At 40.5% G+C, this 23,325-nt stretch overlaps 1 protein-coding gene across 1 annotated transcript in view; it reads right to left on the bottom strand.

Annotated features, from left to right (window-relative positions):
- Positions 1–23,325, bottom strand: part of DNAH8 (dynein axonemal heavy chain 8) — a 621,721-nt gene that overhangs the window by 117,254 nt on the left and 481,142 nt on the right. The window contains exons 69-75 of the mRNA XM_075064269.1: positions 21,499–21,675; positions 18,725–18,892; positions 13,548–13,760; positions 10,779–10,916; positions 10,082–10,209; positions 3,956–4,127; positions 514–669 (exon numbers count right to left, since the gene is read on the bottom strand). Coding sequence (XP_074920370.1) covers positions 514–669; positions 3,956–4,127; positions 10,082–10,209; positions 10,779–10,916; positions 13,548–13,760; positions 18,725–18,892; positions 21,499–21,675 — 1,152 coding nt within the window. The remainder of the gene's footprint in view (positions 1–513; positions 670–3,955; positions 4,128–10,081; positions 10,210–10,778; positions 10,917–13,547; positions 13,761–18,724; positions 18,893–21,498; positions 21,676–23,325) is intronic.

The raw sequence follows: 23,325 nt of genomic DNA, 5'->3' as shown, positions 1-23,325 counted from the left end.
CTATCAAATCCAGTATCTCCTGTTCGGTCCATGCTGGAGCTCTTTTCCGATTCTGGGACTCCATGGTCACCTCTGCTGATGACATCTGCATGGTCACCTCAGAGCTTGCCATGCTGGTCAAACAGGAAATGAAATTCAAAAGTCCACGGGGCTTTTCCTGTCTATCCGGCCAGTGCATCTGAGTTGAGAGTGCTGTTCAGAGTGGTCACAATGGAGCACTCTGGGTTAGCTCCCGGAGGCCAATACCATCAAATTGCATCCACACTACCCCAAATTCGACCCAGCAAGGTTGATTTCAGCGCTAATCCCCTCGTCAGGGAGGAGTACAGAAATCGATTTTAAGAGCCCTTTAAATCGACAAAAATGACTTCGTCATGTGGACGGGTGCAGGGTTAAATCGATCTAACGCTGTTAAATTTGACCTAAACTCACAGTGTAGACCAGGGCTAAGATGAAAAGGATAGAGGGAGAATGATACAATCAATAATATTTATTTAAAACTTTGTTACTTACTTGTAATTCATTACCCTTTTCTTTCTGTTTAATCCAGGTTTTTCCTTGAGTTTGTGGGTCTATCAAAAGTGGGTATCTGGTTGCCTTAGTAACAATTATACCATTCTGAATTGAGAGTTCATCTCCTGGCAGGCCTTGCAGATTCCATTCACTAATCTGGGTAAAGGAAAATCATCAACATAATGTAATAATTCTGAAACTTTGGGCCAAATGTACAAATATGGGGATAATGGGTTATCCTGCAGAAATGCCTATAGCACTGACAAAAATATACATTTCAATGTGCAAACCAGCATCAGCACATGCAAGCTGGGAAACATTGCACATTAGCTACCATTTTTCACATTTAATTATGCTCTTTAAACATAAAAAAATGGGTTTTCAAGGCACAGTGGGCATGAGGACATTTTCACAGGAAATCCCTTGCATCCATCCTTTAAGGACTTCATGTGAGATCACTTTACCTGTGGCCAAGAGTAATGGACATGGGTCACTTTGAAGCCCAAGAGTAATGGATTGCCAACATGGGTAGAAACAATCACACTAGTATAAGCAATAATCTCTCCTCCACCCTAAAGACTGGGCTCTTACACCGTTTTTCTCCCCAAATACCCTTTTAGCTAATTTTTAAACTGTATTTTTGTGCAACAAGTTTATAAACTGAATTAAGTGAAAATCATTAATAATTATAAAAACATACAAATTTGACTTGCACAAACTGATTACAACTAAGCAACCTCTTTCTTATGAAATTATGTTCCATCTGTAATGAAAATTCTAGTACAGTAGAACCTCAGAGTTACAAACACCGAAGATACAAACTGACCAGTCAACTGCACATCTCGTTTGGAACCAGAAGTACACCATCAAATTACTAAAAATTGAAGGGAAAACACAGGGCCAGATTTATACCTTATATGCCCCTAGGCACAGCATCTTCAGCATTCCTGCTACCGGCAGCTGACCTTCATGTTTTCCATACAAAATGAAACTTTTAACCCACTTTTAACTTTTAGGCACTCCTAGAATGCCAGCATCCCTAGGCATGTGCCTACTGTGCCTAATTGGAAATTTGGCCCTGGGAAATCAGCAGTTTTCTTTGCAAAGTAAAGTTTAAAAGCAGTATTAAGTCAATGTTCAGTTGTAAACTTTTGAAAGAACAACCATAATGTTTTGTTCCCAGTTATGAACATTTCAGAGTTATGAACAACATCCATTCCCAAGGCATTTGTAACTGAGGTTCTACTGTAAATCAAAAATGACAGTGTGTTGAAATTCATTACTTGACATTTCATCACAACATACTTTTTTTTTGTAATATTTGATCACAGACATGTTATTGCCAGTATTAAATATAGATTTGGGATCAGAAAGCCACACCCAGACAATATGGTCATGACCAAAAGGTACCAATAAAACATAATACTGTAAAGACAATGATATTTCTTCTGTGAATTATTCACATCAGAATGATATGGGTCTGTGGCAAAGTTGATGCTTCAACATATCCACTGCTGGTTAGCTGTGGCACTGCAACAACTTTTGCTTAAGTTTCCCCTCACTGTCCATAGGCCTATTCTGGCCACAGAAGTGTTGTAGCCCTCTGGTTAGAACACTTTATAGAGTCCTGCCCCTTTTCGGGCCTTGGAGTCCTTTTCCAAAGTACTAAAAAAATGTCTACAAAAAACAAGGCTTCAGCCAAGCTGACAGCCCCTCATCAGGTGTGAATCTGCCATGGCAGACTGTCCTTCTGTGCTTTAATCCTACCTACAACCCAGAGGCTGGCTGACTCTTCTCCTTACTCATGGGTTCAGGAGACCCCAGTTAGGCTTCTCCAGCTCTGAGCTAGAGGCCTCTCTGGTTTTTTCCCCTTTCTCTTTCTCAACCTTCCTTCAGGCTGCTTCTCAGAGAGAGAAGGAACTGTGCACTCTCTCTCTTCTGGGTTTCCTCCTCCCAACTGGGCTCACCCAGCTCTTGATGGAAACAAGCCCCGCTCCCCCCCACCTGGGCTTTATTTCTAATTAGTCCTGGCCCACCTTCCAAATGTGAGAAGGCAGGTTAATTGGTCTCTCAGGTTCTCATAATTCCAGGCTGCTCTGGCATGCCCATTTGCAAGCAGGCATACGTTGCAGATCAGCCCTTATTTGATTTTTATTTCACCCAGGGTACCAACAAGTTGAAACAGAATGTTAGATTTTAAAGAGCACATTTTTGTGGCGCATCTCATTTATTAATAGAAAAGCCAGTGCAGCCCATAAACAAAACTTTCACCCCAACATTTCACCAGGGTGACTGGGTCATTATTAGTGCATTTATCCCCCACATGAGTCAAGTATTTGTCTCTATCCAGGCTCCTCCCCATGGGTTCTTTCCATTCCAGTTTTTGCCCCTGGTATTAGACTTCTTGCCTCAACTGGAATAAGATCCTTCTCTGGATTCAGAGGAGGTCCATCCACTGCAACTCTTCTCCAGGGACAGCAGGTAATCCTTAGCAGGCTGGGCTTCTGGCCAGCGTCTGGGAGACCGCTGGCTGAGACCAGGCACTCTCGGATGCCTGCTGACTGCAGCCCTCCATCTAGGAAGCTCTCTTTCTTAGGACCACATCTTACAGGCTCTCCATTGTGGTAAGTTCACCAGAGAGCTCATCCTCTAGGCTTCCTGCTCAGGCCTCTCCTAGGAGCTCCTCTCCACAGGAGTTTCCAGTCTCATCTTTGGTGTTCCTTCTAATTGAGCTTAGGTAACTTTTATTAGATCCAGCCTAGATGCTAGTTTACTAATCAACCACCTGGGGCAGTCAATCACTCCCAGGTGGGCCTTTATAAGGCAGTCACATGCAAACTAGGCCCTAACTCCCATAAAAGGCAGCTGCCCCATGTCCCAGACATACTTTCAAGGCATGTGTGGAGGTAACGTCCCATTATGGGACCCATACCCAACTTGTTAGTAATGTCTATCACTTCTAGTTGTTTAGTACATATCTGTCTAATTTATTGGTCTATACCTTGCTCAGCACTGTGATATATGGTAGGAACCAACCAGTTACAACTTTGTCAAGCTGTACCATATTGATGAGCAATAACAGAGAAACACTTCTGTCCTAACTACACTTTCTCCAACATTAAGAATTATTTGTAACAATACTGGACATAAAAATTCCAAAGAAAAATGTTAAACTATGTGTCCATTTGCATGGAAGCTCTGAGAATAATCTCATTTTTATAGTAGTGTTGGTGTCTGAGTTCTAAGAATATTTTTAAAAAAAGGTTTAGTGATACCTATATGCTAATTCAATTCTGATATACTGATAATAATGTTCATAACATTTTCTCAAAAAAAGATAAAAAATGAATCAAGATAATGCTAACTAGCAATAACATACTGAACATTATGAATATGAAATTAAAATTAAATTCACAATAAATCAACAGTGTACAAAGCTTACCGTTGGTTGATCCACCAATATTGAAATCAGGTTCAAGTTTTCAGTAAAAGGGATTTTCCGAACTCTGAGCTCTACTTCCCATAAATCTTTAAGCAAAAGGTTCCTGAAGATCTGATTAAAAGGGCCACAGTATGAAAGGAACCCTGTGCACAGTAAAACATCTCCCACAAGTCTAGAAAAGGGATAAAACCACAATTATGAGATAATGTACCATTTGTATACCATGCAGGTAAACAACCTAATTTTGAAATGCATATACCAAAAAAAGTATCAGAGGGGTAGCCGTGTTAGTCTGGATCTCTAAAAGCAGCAGAGAATCCTGTGGCACCTTATAGACTAACAGACGTTTTGGAGCGTGAGCTTTCGTGGGTGAATACCCACTTCGTCAGACGCAGGTAGTGGAAATTTCCAGGGGCAAGGTATATATATGCTAGCAAGCAAGTAGAGTAACGAGTTTTGTTCAATCAGGGAGGATGAGGCCCTGTTTCTAGCAGTAGAGATGTAAACCAAGGGAGGAAAACGGGTTCTGTAATTGGCAAGCCATGCACAGTCTTGTTTAGTCCTGAGCTTGATGGTGTCACTTTGCAGATGAACTAAGCTCAGCAGTTTCTCTTGAAGTCTGCCGTCTGAAGTTTTTTGCGGCAGGATGGCCACCGTATCTGCCTAGAGTGTGGCCAGGGATGTGAAGGCTTCTCCTACAGGTTTGTATATTGCTTCCTGATATCTGATTTGTGTCCATTTATCTTTCCGTAGTGGACTGTCCAGTTTTGGGCCGATGTACATGCAGAGGGGCATTGCTGGCATATGGATGGCGTATATGTACATCGTGGACGTGCAGGTGAATGACCAGTGATTGCGTATGGCTGAGTCTGGTTAGGTTCAGCCATACCATCCACTGGTTCAGTTCACCTGCACGCTCCACCATGTAATATACGGCCATCAATGCGCAAGCCCCTCTGCTATGTACATCGGCCAAACTGGACAGTCACTACGGAAAAGATAAATGGACACAAATCAGATTCAGGAAATGGGCAAATACAAATATAACCTGTAGAGTAGCAACTTCAACCTCCCTGCCCCACTATAAGCAGACCTTAAGGTTGGCCATCCTGCAGAAAAAATTTCAGGACCAGACTTCAAGAGAAACTGCTGAGCTTCAGTTCATCTGCAAATTGACACATCAAGTCAGCTCAGGACCTAAACAAAGAGACTGTGAATGGCTTGTCCATATTACCGAACCAGTTTCTCCTCCTTGGTTTTCAACATGCTACTGACTGAAGAAAAACCAGGGCCTCATCCTCCCCTGATTGAACTAACCTCGTTTCTCTACTCTGCTTGCTAGGCTATATATACCTGCCGCCTGGAATTCCACTACCTGCGTCTGCGAAGTGGGTATTGCACCCACGAAAGCTCACGCTCCAAAACGTCTGTTAGTCTATAAAGGCCAGGATTCTCTTTGCAAAGATCAACTGTTACTAGTCGTCAAGTCTCAGGGGGTGCCATGTTAGTCTGTAGCCACAAAACACAGAGAGTCCGGTTGGCACCTTAAAGACTAACAGATTTATTTGGGCATAAGCTATTGTGGCTAAAACCCACTTTATCAGACAACCCCCCAACCTGAAGCAAATACTCACCAGCAACTACACACCACACCACAGAAACACCAACCCAGGAACCAATCTGTGTAGCAAACCTCGTTGCCTACTCTGTCCCCATATCTACTCTGGTGACACCATCAGAGGACCCAACCGCATCAGCCACACCATCAAGGGCTCATTCACCTGTATGTCTATTAATGTTATATATGCCATCATGTGCCAGCAATACTCCTCTGTCATGTATATTGCCCAAACTGGACAGTTCCTACATAAAAGAATAAATGGACACCAATCAAATCCGGAATGGTAACATACAAAAGCCAGTAGGTGAACACTTCAACCTCCCTGGACATTCTATAACAGATTTAAAAGTTACTATTCTTGAACAAAAAAACTTCAGAAACAGACTTCAAAAAGAAACAGCAGAACTAAAATTCATTTGCAAATTTAACACCATCAATTTAGGCTTGAATAGGGACTGGGAGTGGCTGGCTTATTACAGAAGCAGCTCTGCCTCTTCTGGCACTGACATCTCCTCATCTATTACTGGGAGTGGACTACATCCACCCTGATTGAATTGGCCCTGTCAACAGTGTTTCTCCACTTGTGAGGTACTCCCTTCTCTTCATGTGTCATTATATAATGCCTGCATCTGTAACTTTCATTCCATGCATCTGAAGAAGTGGGTTTTTTACCCACGAAAGCTTATGCCCAAATAAATTGGTTAGTCTTTAAGGTGCCACCAGACTCCTAGTTACTAGTAGGTAACCTCTTTTTCAGTCACATTTCTGGCTGAAGTTATGGCAATAATGAATGTCATCATAAAAGATAAATAATATAAAGAACTCTCAGCCAAAGGTTCAAAAGGTGGCTTCAAGAGTGCACCTAAACCAAATTAGGATCTCAAGGAAGGACAGGATTTCTCAAAGGGGGATTGTGATGGGGATTGTAAGGCTCTGCTGGGCATGCTCCAACTGGAAGTCAGGTATAAAAGCCTGCAGAGCTGCTCAGTCAGGGCTGGCTGCTAAGGAGGAAGGACGCTCGGCAGAGGCTTCAGTTCGGGAGATGCTACAGCCCTTACCTACGAGAGCTGAAGAGCCAGAAAACTGGACCAGAGGCCTCTCACTAACAGAATTCTAGGGAGTGTCGGGTGCAGAAAAGCCTGGAGCTGAAGAGCCAGAAACCTGGACCAGAGACCTGCAGCTATCGGAACCCCAGGGAGTGTCTGGTGCTGGGGAACCTGGAGACCCCAACTCCATATGGACTACTGCTGCCAGATAACTGGTAGAAAGTGACCCAGGGAAGGTAGGGGAGTGGTACCTCCTACCATGATGAGGTCAGCATGTTTCGGGAGGATTTCCCGCTGACCCCATGGCAGACCGCTCCGCCACTGGCAGGGCCCCAGGTCAGGGCCTGGTGGAGTCAGGTGGGCCTGGGCCCCCCTACTAGTGGCTCCTGAAACTGAGGCCAGAGACAATCTTGTTTTTGTGACTGTAAGGTTGTCAGAATTGGATGGAACTGATAAATCTGACACGTGAGACCTGGCACTGCTAAGAGTGGTTGTCTTTTCCATAGACTTCTTCTTTGGAACCAAGACAGCCAGAGCTGACAATGTGGCCCCTGGTTCCAACAAAGGCGGCTTCAAAGGTCTGACTGCTGGAGCAGTGGGAACTGCAGCTGGACTTGACAAAGGTTCTGATTTCCTGGAACCCTTAAACTGCTTTGACTTACTGAAGAAGTCACAGGAGCCAAAACTGGCCTCTTAGACCTTGGATCCATTGACTGCCCAGATCCAAAGGGTTTAGCTTCAAGAACTTCCTAAAGGAGCACCTGTAATCTGTTCTGACTCTCCTAGTGAGCTTGGGGCATAAACGTCCAGCAGATGGAACACCCAGAATAGAGTGGTCCTCTCCCAGGCACTTGAGTCACCTGATGTGGACATCAGATGCCAGGAAGACAGCAGGGTATGAAGCATACCTCTGGAATCCCAGCTTCATCTTCTTTGGTTCTTCCATAATCTGGAACTCATCTAACAACCTATACTCATCACTAAAGTACAACCCTATGATGGAAAGAAAAAAACACGGATGCAAATTGACCAGAGCGGTTCACTTCCATTTAGGCAAGCACTTGGAAGGAACTGAAGTGGTAGAAGGTGCTGCACACTCAGAATGTTCAGAGTTGCTGAGTGGAGAGGGGACAGCAGGGTATGAGAGCACTGTAATGGACACCACATGGAAAAGGTTCTACCATTAGGCACCACTAGACTGTGCAATACCCGTAAGTGGAAATATGAAGATGTGACTACATTTTTCACGGTTGGAGCTACTGCTGCACCAATCTGAGACTCCCAAAATTCATGAAATCTCTTTATATTTAACATTTGCTTTTCATCAAAAGTCCTCATTTAATTTGTATGATGTCCTCAAAGGAGATGTCTATGGGAAACATGTACCTAATAAAGATTGAAGGTGAAGTCAGCATTGCATGAAACAAATAAAGGTTTAAAATATAAAACAAAACAGGAGAAAAAGAATTGTCAATTTGTTCTGTGAGAGGCAGGAAATCTGGTGGTTTAATCCTTGGGCCACCTGGACCACCTCTGAATTCCACAGATGGGAGGCACTACACATTAGTGATGAATAAGGAAAGAAGCTGTGCAGGAGCATACTTCAAAACTTTAAGTTGAGAGCCTCTTCCCAAAGCATAATAGGCACTTTTCATGCCCATCTACAGCAAGGAACACAGCTGCACAAAAGGAACACTTCTTATATCCTATTTTCAGAGATGAAACCACCATTTTAAGGTAAGGTCCAATGAGACCCCCAAAATAACAAAGTTCAACAAACAGCTGAAAAACTCGAAAATTTACTCTAAGACAGAGTATATACTGTACATAAATACCTGAACTAGTTGTGAACTATCTACAATTGTTTTATGTAAAATAACATGACAGAGAAAGGAAGGATAATGTCATAAACAAGAATTACATTTAATTACTCAATCGAATGATCATATCAAATAAATGGGATAAGCCTTTTGCTACTCATTAACAGTTTTAATCCTGTGTAGTTATTTGATTACATTTTTACTTCGGTAAGAAATAATTTTCTCCATAGATTCATATCCTTTGGATACTTGTGCCTGACCAGGTGTACTGACCAGAAAGACAGTGAAAATTTTAATTTCAATAAAGTTCTAGCATGTATTCTCTTGGCCTCTTCCTGTTATAAGCAAGTCTTCACCACATTTATTTTAAATCTATCTAAGCTCTTCTAATGTACCTATTCCTGTTGTATCTTGGTATCCTATACATAAATTACATCCAAAAAAACTACTTTAAAAGTACATTAAGGTTGCAAAGTCAGCACTCAAAAGTTAAGACATGCCAGAATTAAGGTTGCCTATGCAGACAACATTATGATACAATATTTAATTGCATGGTCATTTACTATTTCAGTCCACTAAACTTTCAGCCTCCCTGGGCTGTTTGGTTCACAGGCTGCCAAGCTGCCTTGCTCCCAGGCTTCCCTACACTGAGGCTTTCTGGGCAGCCCCCTGTCTAGAGCAGTGGTTCTCAACCACGGGTACGTGTACCCTGGGGGTACGCAGACGCTTTCCAGAGGGTACATTGACTTATCTAGATATTTGCCTAGTTTTACAACAGGCTACATATAAAGCACTAGTTCAGTCAGTGCAAACTAAAATTTCATATGGACAATGACTTGTTTATGCTGCTCTATATACTATACACTGAAATGTAAGTAAAATATTCACTGGTATATTCCAGAGGATTTATTTTATAACTATATGGTAAAAATGAGAAATTAAGCAATTTTTCAGTAATAGTGTGCTGTGACACTTTTGTATTTTTATGTCTGATTTTGTATGCAAGTCGTTTTTAAATGAGGTTTAACTTGGGGGTATGCAAGACAAATCAAATTCCTGAAAGGGGTCCAGCAGTCTGGAAAGGTTGAGAGCCACTGGTCTATAGCCCAGGAGTTTATCTTGTCACCAGCCACAGGTTTCCCTCTGCCATTCCCCCCACACACACATTATTATCATCAATGTGGAGGGTTTCCCTCCAACCCCATCCTCTTCCATCATTAACCTAGGAGTTTTCCTCCCACTCCCTTGTCAGCCCAAGTGTTTTTCCTCCTTCCTTCTTCTATCTTATGACGTAGGAGGAAAGAGCAGCACTGGGGGACAGGGAGACTGAGATGGGCAGCAGCATTAGTACATTCCTGAATCAGAATAATCCCTTTCATGGGATATTCCAAAACTTGAGATTTTGTTCTAATTTAGAATGAAAACACCCAAACACCTGGAATTTTCTGTGGGAGGAAACTTCTATTTTCTAGATATGTTGGTATAATTTGTTATAATTCTTCTTGAATTCCATGCAAAATACAGACTATAATTAACAATGTTTGTGCACTGTAAATTACCTATGGAAGAGTATTTTATTGCCAGAAAGTGTCTTTGTATTTTATAGACATCTTGCTCTTTTGTCTAACAGATACTATACCTGTTAATCTGAGTTTTGAACTCCTTACTTTGCTGAGTCCATCTAACTTTCTCACCACTCAATCCATCTATAAGTGCAGAGGCTGCTTGCATCTTTCTCCTGCACACATCTGCATCATTCAAAAGGTCCTAAAATTGGACAAGTTTTCCTGCATCATTAAACTTTCAAATTCTATTATTCAAAGACCTTTACTTTATTTACAAAATTTATAAACTATTTTTTATCAAGAATAATTATCTGTTATTGAATACTAGCCCTATGCATGGAGAGACCCCCCAAACATTTTTTTTAAAGGAAAACTGAGGAAGTCGAGATCTGAGACCCCTACTGGAGCTTCAAAAAGCACTAGGCCCTGAATGGATGTACAGCTTGGTTCCTGGTCCCAATGTTTCACACAAGTGGCTTTTAAAATAAACAATTTTCCTAGCTAAGTTTTAAAACCTTCAAAATTAAACTAAGATAAGCAAAATGCTGTTGCATTTAAAAAAAAGCCCTATAAAGGGCAAGTATTCCCTGAGCATTTGCATCATAAAGAAGAGGGGTTAAATGGAGTTCATTTGTAGTAATTACACATTATTCTCCAATTTATCTTTCATTGTATTCTGAACAGATTGAACCAGTAAACACAGACTATATAACTCTTTAAAGTTTCAGTGTGCAAACCATTTTTTATATTCATAAAATATTTTTATCTCACCATTTTCTCCTTCATTGCTGCATCAAATTTTGCCTGCACTTTATCCAGTTCAGCTTGTTTCTCATCTAATAATGCCTGAGCCGTGGCTAACTCAGCATTAGCTACTTTCAAACGTCCTTCTTGTTTTGCTAAATTAGCCTAAGAATAAAGCATAGTTAGACAATAATGGCATACAACAAAAAATCTGTTATTTTAAATCTCCTCCATTGTTAGTCAACAGGGACAGAAATACAAATCTGTGCACAATATCATTATTAAATAAACACAATGAAATATGTATTTTTAATTATTTCCTTTTCCAAACAATGTCACTTAAATCCATACGTCTAAATCTGTATTTATAATTTTTGTATTAGCATAATAATGTTAAGAAATTGGCTTCCTGCTCCAGGGTGCCAATTGTAAAATAATATTCTGGTCTGGGAAGACGTTAGATGCCTTACTGAGCAAGACAGAGGCATGTTGAAAAGAGCATTATAATCAGGCTCCTGGAAAAGAGAACACCCCTTGGGGCTTTGTTGTTCAGCTCTCTGTTTTATTTTATTTATAGAATTCATGTGTTCTGCAATGGCAGCTAAGTTTAGGAGATTTGTCCAGGATCATAACCTGACACTTTTTGAGAATCAGAGCCACAGGCCAATAAGCCACTTGATTGCAGCCAAGTAGATATTTTTACTAATGACAGGGAAACCTTTTGGTCATTTTTCTTTAGATTATCAGCCTGCAATATACTGTTGCTCTTGTCAGGAGTGATATTTCTATCAATGACTGCAAGAGTACTGCTGAAGTTTTGAAATCACTGTGGAGATTTCCCTCTGTATTACATTCTATGGAATTTTTGGGAAAGAAGACTTGTAAGCTGGTAGGCTCTCTCATTGGCGCAGAAAGGAACCAGTCTCACACCCAAGTCCATTTCAAGTCCTTGTCTCGGAGACTATTGATTTTTTCAAACACAAAACTCAAGAGTAACATCAAAATAAAGTAACTCCTCTGACCAACGAGGGCTGCAGCACCAGAAGCTTTTCCCTTGCCTATCTCAACTCCCGGAAAAAAAAACAACAAAACCTCTTTCCTTAAATTCCTTGCTGAGATATATGACAGGCAGGTAGCGCTTAACTCTTTCTGGCTGTTTTACCTTGACCCAAGCAGCCTTCAGTGAGGGAGCTATATCTCTCACTCACAGGGCTACTGCTGTGTTGGATGTAGGCACACACATTAGTTCCTATAATTTAACAGATTTCTGTACATTTTTTATATAACATGTTCGCTTTATACAGCAGTTTCCATTCAGAACCTATGATGCCTTCCATGCAGGAGACTAAAAGGAAAATCTGTATCTAATTTTGTTTGGAGGGAGGACAACTTCCCTTTGTTTTTGAACCTTCTTTCCCCCATTTTGCCTGATTACAATTACTGTCTTGTGTCTTTAGTTTTAAAGTATTCAGGTGGAATATCCTCTTGTGGGTTTCTGGCTCTAGTATTATAGCTGGAACACAGTAGAAACAGGCACCTTTAATTTAATTTACTGAGGTGGTACTTAATATTAAAGCTTTTGAAGCAGAAGTGCTTGATATTGTGTGCCACTGGTTACAGCAATGAAAGAAGCTTCTAGGGATCAGACTGACTAGAAATCTGGATTCGATCAAGGTTAATAATGATTTTGCTCTGTAAGCAAGACCAAACATTATGCCATTTGGGAAGTCAAAAGAGAACCCTATTATGCAAAAGAGATAGAACTGATTCAGCAAACTGATGCTAAATATCAAGGCCATTGATCAAGCAAAGGATCATCCTGAAGCAGCATATTAGTTCAAGATTGCAACCGTCACTGACAAGGCTCTGTAGTCTCTGCCAAAAATGGGATATGAATCAAATGACTTCTTTTCCTTTTTCAGATGTTTTTGAAGAAAATCTTGAACCCATGAGTAAAACAAGAATAAGGAAAATAGCTCACAAAAGTGTCATGCCTAAAGTAACTTTCATAAAGAAGATTTTGAAATTTTTCTCTCAGTGTCCTCAAAGCCAAAGTAAATCAACCACTATGGGAGTGTCATGGTATCCCAAACACAAATCATGTTCTTTGTTAGAGAAATTTTTGTATGCATAAAATTCACCTTTTAAATCCTGATTTCTAATCACATTCAATTATAATGGTCTGAAGACAAATAGGTTTGAAGAAATTAAGATTTCTAAAATAACAAAATTGGCTACTCGCTACTAAATTCTGTCAAATTAAATTAAGAAACAAACAAGAAAAAGCCTTCTTCCTATTTTGAAGGAAACATGGAGAAAAGAGACAATTTCTTTTGAAAATCCAGCAGCCCCAAGATTCACAGGGTATGTCTACACAGCAAAGCAAAACCTGCAGCTGGCCCCTGCCTGCTGACTCAGGCTCATGGGTCTCACGCTGTGGGGCTGTTCCATTGTTGTGTAGACTTCCCAGGCTCATGCTGGAGCCTGGGCTCTAGGACCTCGTGGGATCTTAGAGTTTTTAATATTTCAGAGACCTCCCTGGCATGCAGCAAATACAATTTCATGACGGAGGTTAAGATTACTCTGGGTCTTTGATGGAGGGAGAGTGAAAATCCATTTATTCATCACATGACTATTTTCAGCCAATTTTGAAGGTTTTTTTTTCTTATTCATAACAACTTTTGACATGCCATTTTTATGGGCCAATCCTGATAGTATATTTCTGCTACAAAATAAAACAGTATATGTATTTTAATTCACTAATTACAAGTATAAAAAACAAAGATTATATTTTACCTTAAGAGGTAAAACTTCTCTGTTAATACCATAAAATGTTGCCATGGCTTGTGTCCAAGACAGGAGTCCTGCCACATTACCACAGACTTTTTTACCATTCTCAAAAGTATAGTCCTCCATGTTAAAATAAGGCTGTAGTAATTCTACTGTTTCTTCATTGATACTATCCTTAGCAAATTGTTGGAGACTCTGCAGGAATGGACCACTCATAAGCTGCAAAAACAAAACAAAAATCAGCTTTAGTAACTATTTGATATTCTATATTCCAAAGGTCAATCTTTCATGACTGAGTAATTGTTAGAAAATGACCCTAAAGTACAGAAGGAGCAATCTGTTACAGTTAATATGAAGAGTAGAAACTTTGTACTAACTCCTCCTACATTTTTATTTAACTAGTCTTTCAACAGTTTTAAAATTAAGAGAGGCTACTTTCCAATAACTGTTCCTCAAGAGCCACCTCAACGCAATCCAGCTTTTGGGATGTTGGCCCCTGGTGATGAGCTCACATGACTCTCTTCAAAAACGTGGCTTTTGGGAGGTGCATGAGTGATCCTTCATGGTAGTGAGCCATTGGTACTCACATGTATTTAAGCAAGTGCAGTGCCTCCACCCTCTCTTGAACCACTTAGACTTATCTATATGAAGAACTCCAAGGTACAGGAGAAGGTTGGTGCAAATTGTGAATGCACAGAAGTAATTCTTGAATAAATTAAGGTTATTCACCTATAACTAGTGTTCTTTAAGATGACCTCTGCACATTCACACTCTGGGAATGTACTGGTGGTGCAGCTTGAACAATAGAACCTTTTCATAGTAGTGCCTGCTGGACTGCTCGTGCACTCCAACTGTACATCTCCTCATTCTTCCTGAACAAAATAACTAATTTTAAGAGGGAGCTTGATAAGTTTATGAACATGATTATATGATGTGATTGCCTGTGAAAGCTTGGGGCTGGACTCACTCACCCAGAAGGTCCCTTCCAATCCTATGTTTCTATGAATGTTCTGAGGGAGAGGCTATAAAAGGAGCTGAAGTGCCCTGGCCATCTCTGTTCCTTCCACTGCCTCCTCAGGTCCACAGTTACAAAAAGGACTCCAAGAAAGAAGGCAAGGAGGGCAGGGAGTGTCATTGTGCAGAATCCATCTTGAAGAACTCTGATTAATGGTGAGTAACAGTCATTTCTTCCTCAATGCCTCTGCACATTCCCACTCCAGGAATAGTGTGATAAGCAGTACTCCTGTCTCCAGATAGTGGGACCCTGAGTCTAGCTAAGCAACTACTGTAACAGTGCCTTACCAAACAGACAGCCAATCTGGATGTCAGATTTAGGGAGTAGTGTTTTGTAAAAGCGAGAACTGAGCTTTGTTTCTAATTTTCCTCTATACAAAGCCTAACCCACTTAGACAGACATTGTGATGTAACTGATTGTCCTTTATTATTATCCCCATAAGAGATAACACATCTTGATGATTTCCTAAATTCCAGGCACCAATTTAAATAGAAAGCTAAAGTTCTTGGCATATAAGGGTGTGACTTTGTCTCACTTGAATGAGTCTGTAGAAAAATGCTAACAAATTAATGGACTGGTTGAGATGGAATTCTGCTTGGGAATAAATTTAGGGTGTGGGCATAGGACCACTTTATCCATGTGGAAGACTGTAGATGGTGGATCATCTGTAAGAGCTTGTAGCTCGTTTGTTCTTACGGAACTTGTAATGGCCACAATTAAAGTGTTCGTCATTGAAAAGTGAAATAAGGAACATTCTCCCAATGTTCTGAAAGGAATTTCATGATCTTAGTAAGTACAAGGTTGAGATCCCATGTTGGTTGGCTCTTCAACCGGAGGATAAACATTCATTAGCATCTTCACAAATCTGTTAAGTCTGTTATGGGTAAATATAGTCTTGTTATCAGTACATAGAACACAGAAGTAGCTGCTAAATGCACTTTTACAAATGATATAGACAGTCTTATGGATTTTAAATAAAGCGGGTACTCCAATATAGAATGGATGGAACCTGATGCTGGATCTATGGTACCTGAAACCAACATAGCTACAACAACACTGCATACATATTATTTGCCCAGACAGAATTTTTTTTTCCATTTAAGGTCATAGTATCTGTGTGTTGACTGTTTCTGGCGTTTAGAAGGACATTTCCAGGTCTGTCAGATCCCTATAGCTCATACTGTCATGTGAAGATATTGTGGGTCTGGGTGGGAAATTTGACCATTCTTCTGGATCAATAGAACCAATAGTTCTGTGGTTATGGGGAGAGACAGGCTCCTTGTAATAGTTGTAGAAGGTCTGGAAATCACAGTCTTCCCATGATGGAGGCACTGCTTTTGAACTGAGTTACTATATACCTGTCTAATTCAATGCCTCATGCTCTGACAGTGCAAGGGTCAGCATCTTATGGTAACAGGACACAGCTCTTGCTATCAAGTCTCATGCCCTGGAAAAGCAAGGGTTGGTGGCTTAAGGTAGCAGGGCACACTTCACACTCTGAAGTCCTTTAAAAGCCACCTACCCCATCTATTGGACTTGGCTTGATACTTGCAGGGCTTCCCTGCAAGCAATGGAGGGGTAGGGCAGAAGGACCTTGCTTGAGAGGTGCTGTAACAGAGAAACCAGATGGTTAGAGCCTCAATACTCTGCAATTCTTCACCTTGGGAGAGGAACAGAAGAGCTAGTTGCTAAAATGAAGTCACTACTGCATGAGAACTAATACAATTTAAAGTATTAAAATGTATTATCAATTTAAAATATTAAAATGATCATGAGAATCTGAATTTCGAATTTGGTCAACTGCCAGAGGCAGAAAATTCTGTTGGACTGAGATGAAGGATTGGGCTTAGTCCAGGAACCTCCAGCAACAACACTGTGCCACCTTTGAATTCCACAGGTGGGTGGCATTACTGAGAGTGAGGAATGAGGAGAGATGCTGTGCAGGAGAATGGGGACACTTAAACAAGGCTCAGGAGAAGTTGCCAGAAGGGGTACCTGCCCTGAGAGAAGAGGGAACAGAAACCTGGGCTTCTAACGATGGCCAAATCATGAGCTGGGCAGAAGGGAATGAACTCAGTAGCTAAAGCCCAAGACAAAGGGGAGCCAGCGCTCCCAGTCTGGTGCCACTGTCATGGACTTCACTGTAAGAGACCATTATGCCTGCCTTAAAAGGGAAGGGAGCTTCTTGTCAGCCTTGAGAGAGACCAAGGATGAGTTAGACGCATCACAATTTTAGCACCATGAGTCTACCACTGAAAGAATCTGGGCACAGCCATTAGAATTCCAAATGATCTTGATAAATTAGGGAATTGGTCTGAAATGAATAGGATGAAATTCAATAAAAACAACTGCAAAATACTACACTTAGGATGGCAAAAATCAAACTGGTTAGGCAGCAGTAATGCAGAAAAGGATTTGGGAATTATAGTAGATCACAAAATGAATATGAGGATGCAGTGTGAGGCAAATATCATTCTAGCGTTTATTAGCAGGAATGTCATATGTAAGACTTGAGGTAATTGTTCTGCTCTGCTCAGCACTAGTGAGGACTCAGCTGGAATATGTCCAGTTTTGTGCACAACACTTTAAGAGAGATTTGAACAAACTGAAGAGAGTCCAAAGGAGATCAACAAAAGTGATAAGAAGTTTGGAAAACCGGAGGAAAGACATGCTTAGTCTAGAGCAAAAAAGACTGAGCCAGGACATAACAACAGTCTTAGAATATGTAAAAGGATGCTATAAGGAGATGGTGATCAATTGTTCTCCATGTACACTGAGAGTAAGTTTACAGCAAGGGAGGTTCAGGTTAGATATTAGGAAAAACTTTCTAACTATAAGGATAGTTAAGCACCGCAACAGGTTACCTAAAGAGGATGTGGAATTCCCATCTTTAAAAGTTTTTAAGAACAGGTTAGGCAAACACCTTTCAGGGATGATTTAAGTATACTTAATCCTGCCTCAACCTGGGGAGGATGGACTTGAGGTCCCTTCCAGCCCTACATTTCTATGATTCTATTATCTATGTTACTGTTTGCTCATTGAAATGAGGCACTAAGGCAAAAGATAAACTGAAGAAAGCACAGAAGTCAGTCTGAGAGGGAGTGCAGCTGGACAAGGAGACAGTGTCTTTGAAGCTCATGACAAGCATGTTCAAACAGCAATGAAAAAAACCTGTTGGTCCAATGCATTCAATAAGTAGGAGCAGAGATCAGATGTCTCAGCTCCCAGTTCCTTGACTCAACCATAAGGTCAACTATACCGTCCAGTCCCTCTCCCATGCTTTGTGATGTGTAGTTCTTCTAGTAAACCTAATCTTCATCTGGTATAAATTGGCATAGCTCCATGGAAGTCAATAGAGCTACACTGGTTTACACCAGCTTAAATTCCTCCCTGTTCTGTTTTCATTCCTATTTTATATTGTAAGCTTTTCAGGACAAGAGTATTGGTCAACATTTCAGATATAGGTACCTTAGGCCTCGTCAATGCAAAGTTTTTGTACTGATCTGACTATGTCAGTTAGTTGTGTTTTTTTTTTAACCAAAATAGTTATACCAATAAAACTCACAATGTGAACGCAGTTATACTAACATAAAGGTTTCTTATATTGCTACAGCTTCTTTCCATGTGGGAATAAACAATACCAGTATACACATGTTTATTCCAGTATAACTGCATCTATAACTGTATTCACTCTAGGGGGGCTGTAACTGTTTAACTATACCTGTACATCTAAAGCAGTTCAACTTTTGTCTGTAGACAACCCCTAAACAAAAATACATTGGTTTTCAGAGGTGCTAAGCACCTGCAGTTTCCAATAAAATTAACTAACTGGTTCAATGTCAGACAAAATTAGAGCTACAGAGATACTTCATTTCCTCACTCATTCTTTCTTGCAGTTTTACTCTGAAGGATTGAACACAGCCCTTTATGTATCTGTTCACCAAAAGTTTAAGCAACACATTTACCACTAAGGACATAGCATAATTTGTGTTATCAAGCAGAATTTGTCTGCATATTTATGCTGCTCCAAAAGCATATATTTGTGCTCATGTTTTAAGGATGTATGTCCCTGTTTTGAACAAGGATTTAGCACCATAATTCACTGATATTAATTTTTTTTATTGTTTTAGAAAATGTTCAAGACTGGCTGTCTAGAAATTCTACTTACTTTTAGTGACTCTCCCCAAGATGGTTTGCAGCAAGGTTTTTCTGGATCCTGTGTAACTGAGTCTATTTTCTTTTGGAACAGTAACAAACAGCAATCCATAATCCTCATGATTAGATGAGGGGGTTTCGCAAGTTTCCGAACCGTAGCAATATCCACTGGTTTGATAGTCTATATCAGGGGGCAGGGGGAGGGGGAAGAAAAGTGAACTTATTGTTTAGTACCATTTTATAGATTTTTTCATTCAATACCATATTAATTAATTATTAATTATTATTATTATTCCAATTTTCATTTTTGTGCTTGAGGGAAGTCTGATTTATGAACATACACTATACATGAGTTATTGGGATTACTTTACTAAACTTTATAGTTCTATGTCCCTGAAGCTGATTTAAAAAAATATATACTGCACAATTATATGTTTTCTCCATCCCCATGTGAAAATCAAAATTAAATACAAATAACATAGGTATTATGGAATTAAACTGTTATATTTAATAGCAATGAAAAATTAATTGTAAATTGGTGTTAGTTAAAGTGTAATGTTCCTGGCAGAAGAATATACAAGTGCAAGAAAATGACTTATGTGAGCATTTGGTAAATGGAGTCATTGAGAAGGTATTAAAGTCCTGTATTGCTGCTCTTTGACTTTCTATTAGTGTCACTTGGAGACCACTGCTTAGATAAATATTTATTCAAATGAGAAACCTATCTGTAAACAAAGTGAAGTGATTAGACAAATATTGTGTCAGCATATCAAAACAGCGGTCTAATTTATGCCAACAAAATATATGCATGCTGTTATTTGCATAATAAAGAGGTAATTATATCTACAAAATGGAATTTTCAGGATGCATGCAAGAGTTTTTAAGTCTGGCCCTTCCTATCACCAATGTGGACTTCAATGTTTCTGAGTGGATGATGCTTGATTTTTCTTGCTTGTGATTAACTGAACCCTTCTCTTGGTATAACTATTAGTAATTGGAGCAGGAGATAGATTGAATCTATAAAACATACTGATAGTTTTATCTCTCTATGCCACTTTCCCCTTTCTCCATGGTTCTCCGCTTGACAACTGTTCTGAGTACAGCAGAACCAATCAATTAAGATCTGAAATGCAGTAATGCTTCATCATTTGTTAGCTGCTCTTATGATCCCTCGGACCTACTTTGTTCCTTTGTCTTTAGTTCCAGAAAGATATACACAAAATCCATTAATGGGAGAGGGAGCATCCATCCTTCAGACTCCACTCTTGCTAAGGAACTATGGAAAGATGTGAATGATCTAACAAGATAATGAAAAGCCATTATTCTCGCACTAAGAGAATACTTTCCAAGTCAGACTGGAAGTCATTCTATATTCTATTGACACCTTTAAAAATGGTTACTAACCTTCCATAACTGCTGTTCTTTGAAATGTGTGGCACATCTCCATTGCACTTTTGATGTGTGTGTGCCCCATGCAGAATTGTGGGAAATTTTTACATCAACAGTAGCCATCAGAACAGCTTGAGTGCCCTGTGTTGCCGTGCATTACAGCATGAAAGGCCCAGCCTCTCACAAGTTCCCTCAGTTCCCTCTTGCTGAATAACTTTGATGCAGAGGAGGGTAGGTCATGGAATGGACGTGCGCAACACATCTTGAAGAACAACAATTATGGAAGGTTATTAACCATTTTTCTTCTTCAAGTGATTGCACATGTGCATTCCACTCTCAGTGACTCAAAAGTCATAAAGTAGGAGGAAGGATCAGAGAACATGTACACACAGACTGGAGTACAACTCAACCAAATTTAGCATTGTCTTTAGAGTAAAGAGTGATGGCATAATGTGATGAAAAGGTGTGAATGGAAGACCAGGTTGCTGCTCTACAAATTTCCTGGATAGGGACATGAGCAAGGAAAACCACGGAGGCTGCTTGCTATCTTGTGGAATGTGCTGTCACTTTGCTGCCAGATCAAAACATACACGAATGCAGAAAGTCATTCAAGACTAAATTCTTTGTGTTGAAACCAGGTGACCCTTCAGCCTGTCCACAATGGCCATGAATAATTTGATTGATAAACAGAACTGGTTAGTCCTGTCTATGCAGAACGCCAAAGGTCTACTAATATCTTTGGTATGCAGGCATTGTTCCTCCTTATTGGTGTGTGTTTTTGGGTCAAAAGTAGGTAAGTAAATTAACTAGTTAATATGAAAATTTGACACCAAGTTAGAGAAGAATCTTGGATGGCAGGGAAAGTATACTTTATTTTTCAAGAAGATTGCATAAGATGGTTTGGATGTCAGAATACACAGCTCAGTTATCTTTCTGGCTGAAGTGATAGCTAGTAGGAAAGCCACCTTCAGAGTTAGGTGCAGTAAGGATCATGTTGCTAGAGGTTCAAAAGGTGAGCTGTCCGAATGGATACCACTGAGGGAAAAAATTCTGACTGTGCGTGGGGCATGCGCACATCAAATGTGCAATGCACATGTGCAATCACTAGAAGAACTTTTGGAAAGCTTTACATCTAAGCCTTTGTAATTGTTAAGTGGCTAGATGGAAGCAAGACCTGGAGGGATATTCATTCTTCTCTCTTAAAGCAGAGATATGGATGCACTTGGAAGTAAAATATGGACTCCACAACTATTAACAAAAGGCTTGTGAAGTAAAACTGACAAGCTCAAATGATAGCTATGAATATGAGGTGAATCCTTGTCTGGCTGATATTAGCCATTCTTTCATCATAGGAGACAACACCTGCAAGACTGATGAAAACCTACAAACTTTACTCACATTCAATGCAGCTTCTGCTTCTTCTAATGCTGGTCTAGCTGCCTCCAGTTTGGTCTCTGCTACCACTTTTTCTGAATCAATTTCATCTACAATCTTTTGTGCTTTGTCCTTCACACCTTGGACTTCATTTTTTACTTTTGCTGATGCCTCAGCACTTACTGTAACTTCTGCCAGCACCTAGCATTAGCAATAAATAAACAAATAATGTAAAAATATGCAAATATGAGAACAAATGAATACATTTGCCAATACAATGAAATCAGAATACAAAAGGATTGTTTCTTGGTTAATGTTATCTACACATGATACATACATAATTTTACTATGGAATGTAAAGTAGCAAAATTTCATGGGTAGAGGTGGCAAAAATGGTATTCCCCTGTAATATCTGACTGGGATCCTTCCACCAATTTAATGATAAGAGGACTTCTCAAGGGACCTGCCCTTTCATGTCAATGTGCTGTTCGTTTAGAAGGTAAATGGATTTCAACCACCCTTGCATGCAGTGGAGGTGATGTCTGGCATGCCATGTTACATATGTGCAAGAGACCATGTAATGTTTTAGACGAGGGGTAGACAACCTGTGGCTCCGGAGTCAGATGCAGTTTTTCAGAAGTTAATATGCGGCTCCTTGTATAGGCACCGACTTCGGGGCTGGAGCTACAGGTACCAATTTTCCAGTGTGCTGAGGGGGTGCTCACTGCTTAACCCCTGACTCTGCCACTGGTCCAGCCCCCACTCCACGCCTTCCTGCCCCCTCCCCTGAGACTGGCATGCCCTTGCTCCTCTCCCTTCCTCCCCAGAGCCTCCTGAACCCCAAGAAACAGCTGATCAGGAGGTGCGGGGAGGGAGAGGGAGGTGCTGATCGGTGGGGCTGCCAGTGGGTGGGATGCACTGGAAGCGGGGGGTGGGGGGAGCTGATAGGGGGCTTCTGACTTATTACTGTGGCTCTTTGGCAATGTATACTGGTAAATTCTGGCTCCTTATAATGCTCAGATTGGCCACCCCTGTTTTAGACACATTCTTACCAGGATTTGAGAACAGTTTTATAATTCATAACAAGATCTGTCACAAATTTGAAACTATCTTGAGGTAGATATGTTCTTGCTGTAGTAATGTTGTAGAGTCTAGAACTGCCTGTATGAATTCTATCCTCTGGTTGGCACTAATGATGATTTTTGTTGTTGATGGTGGTGAAAAGCTGACAGATCTGATTAAATGAATCTTTCATCTGCTGAAGTGAACGCCCTCAAATGAGCCAATCATCAAGATAAGGATAAACTTGTATTCCTTGTCTTAGCCCTGATCTACACTATGAGTTTAGGTCAAATTTAGCAGTGTTAGATTGAATTAACCCTGCACCCATCCACAAGACGAAGTCATTTTTGTCAACTTAAAGGGCTCTTAAAATCAATTTCTGTACTCCTCCCCGACATGGGGATTAGCGCTGAAATTGACATCACCAGATTGAATTTGGGGTAGTGTGGATGCAATTCGGTGGTATTGGCCTCCGGGAACTATCCCAGAGTGCTCCATTGTGACCAATCTGGACAGCACTCTCAACTCAGATGCACTGGCCACGTACACAGGAAAAGCCCCATGAACTTTTAAATTTAATTTCTTGTTTGGCCAGCATGGCAAGCTGATCAGCATGGGTGACCATGCAGAGCTCATTAGCACAGGTGACCATGCAGTCCCAGAATCACAAAAGAGCTCCACCATGGACTGAACGGGAAGTACTGGATCTGATCACTGTTTGGGGAGACAAATCCATGCTATCAGAATTCCATTCCAAAAGATGAAATGACAAAATATTTGAAAAAATCT

This window comes from Chelonoidis abingdonii, chromosome 3 (genome assembly GCF_003597395.2).
Source record: "Chelonoidis abingdonii isolate Lonesome George chromosome 3, CheloAbing_2.0, whole genome shotgun sequence".
Taxonomy (NCBI): Eukaryota; Metazoa; Chordata; order Testudines; family Testudinidae; genus Chelonoidis; species Chelonoidis abingdonii.
This window is presented reverse-complemented; position numbering and strand designations above follow the sequence as displayed.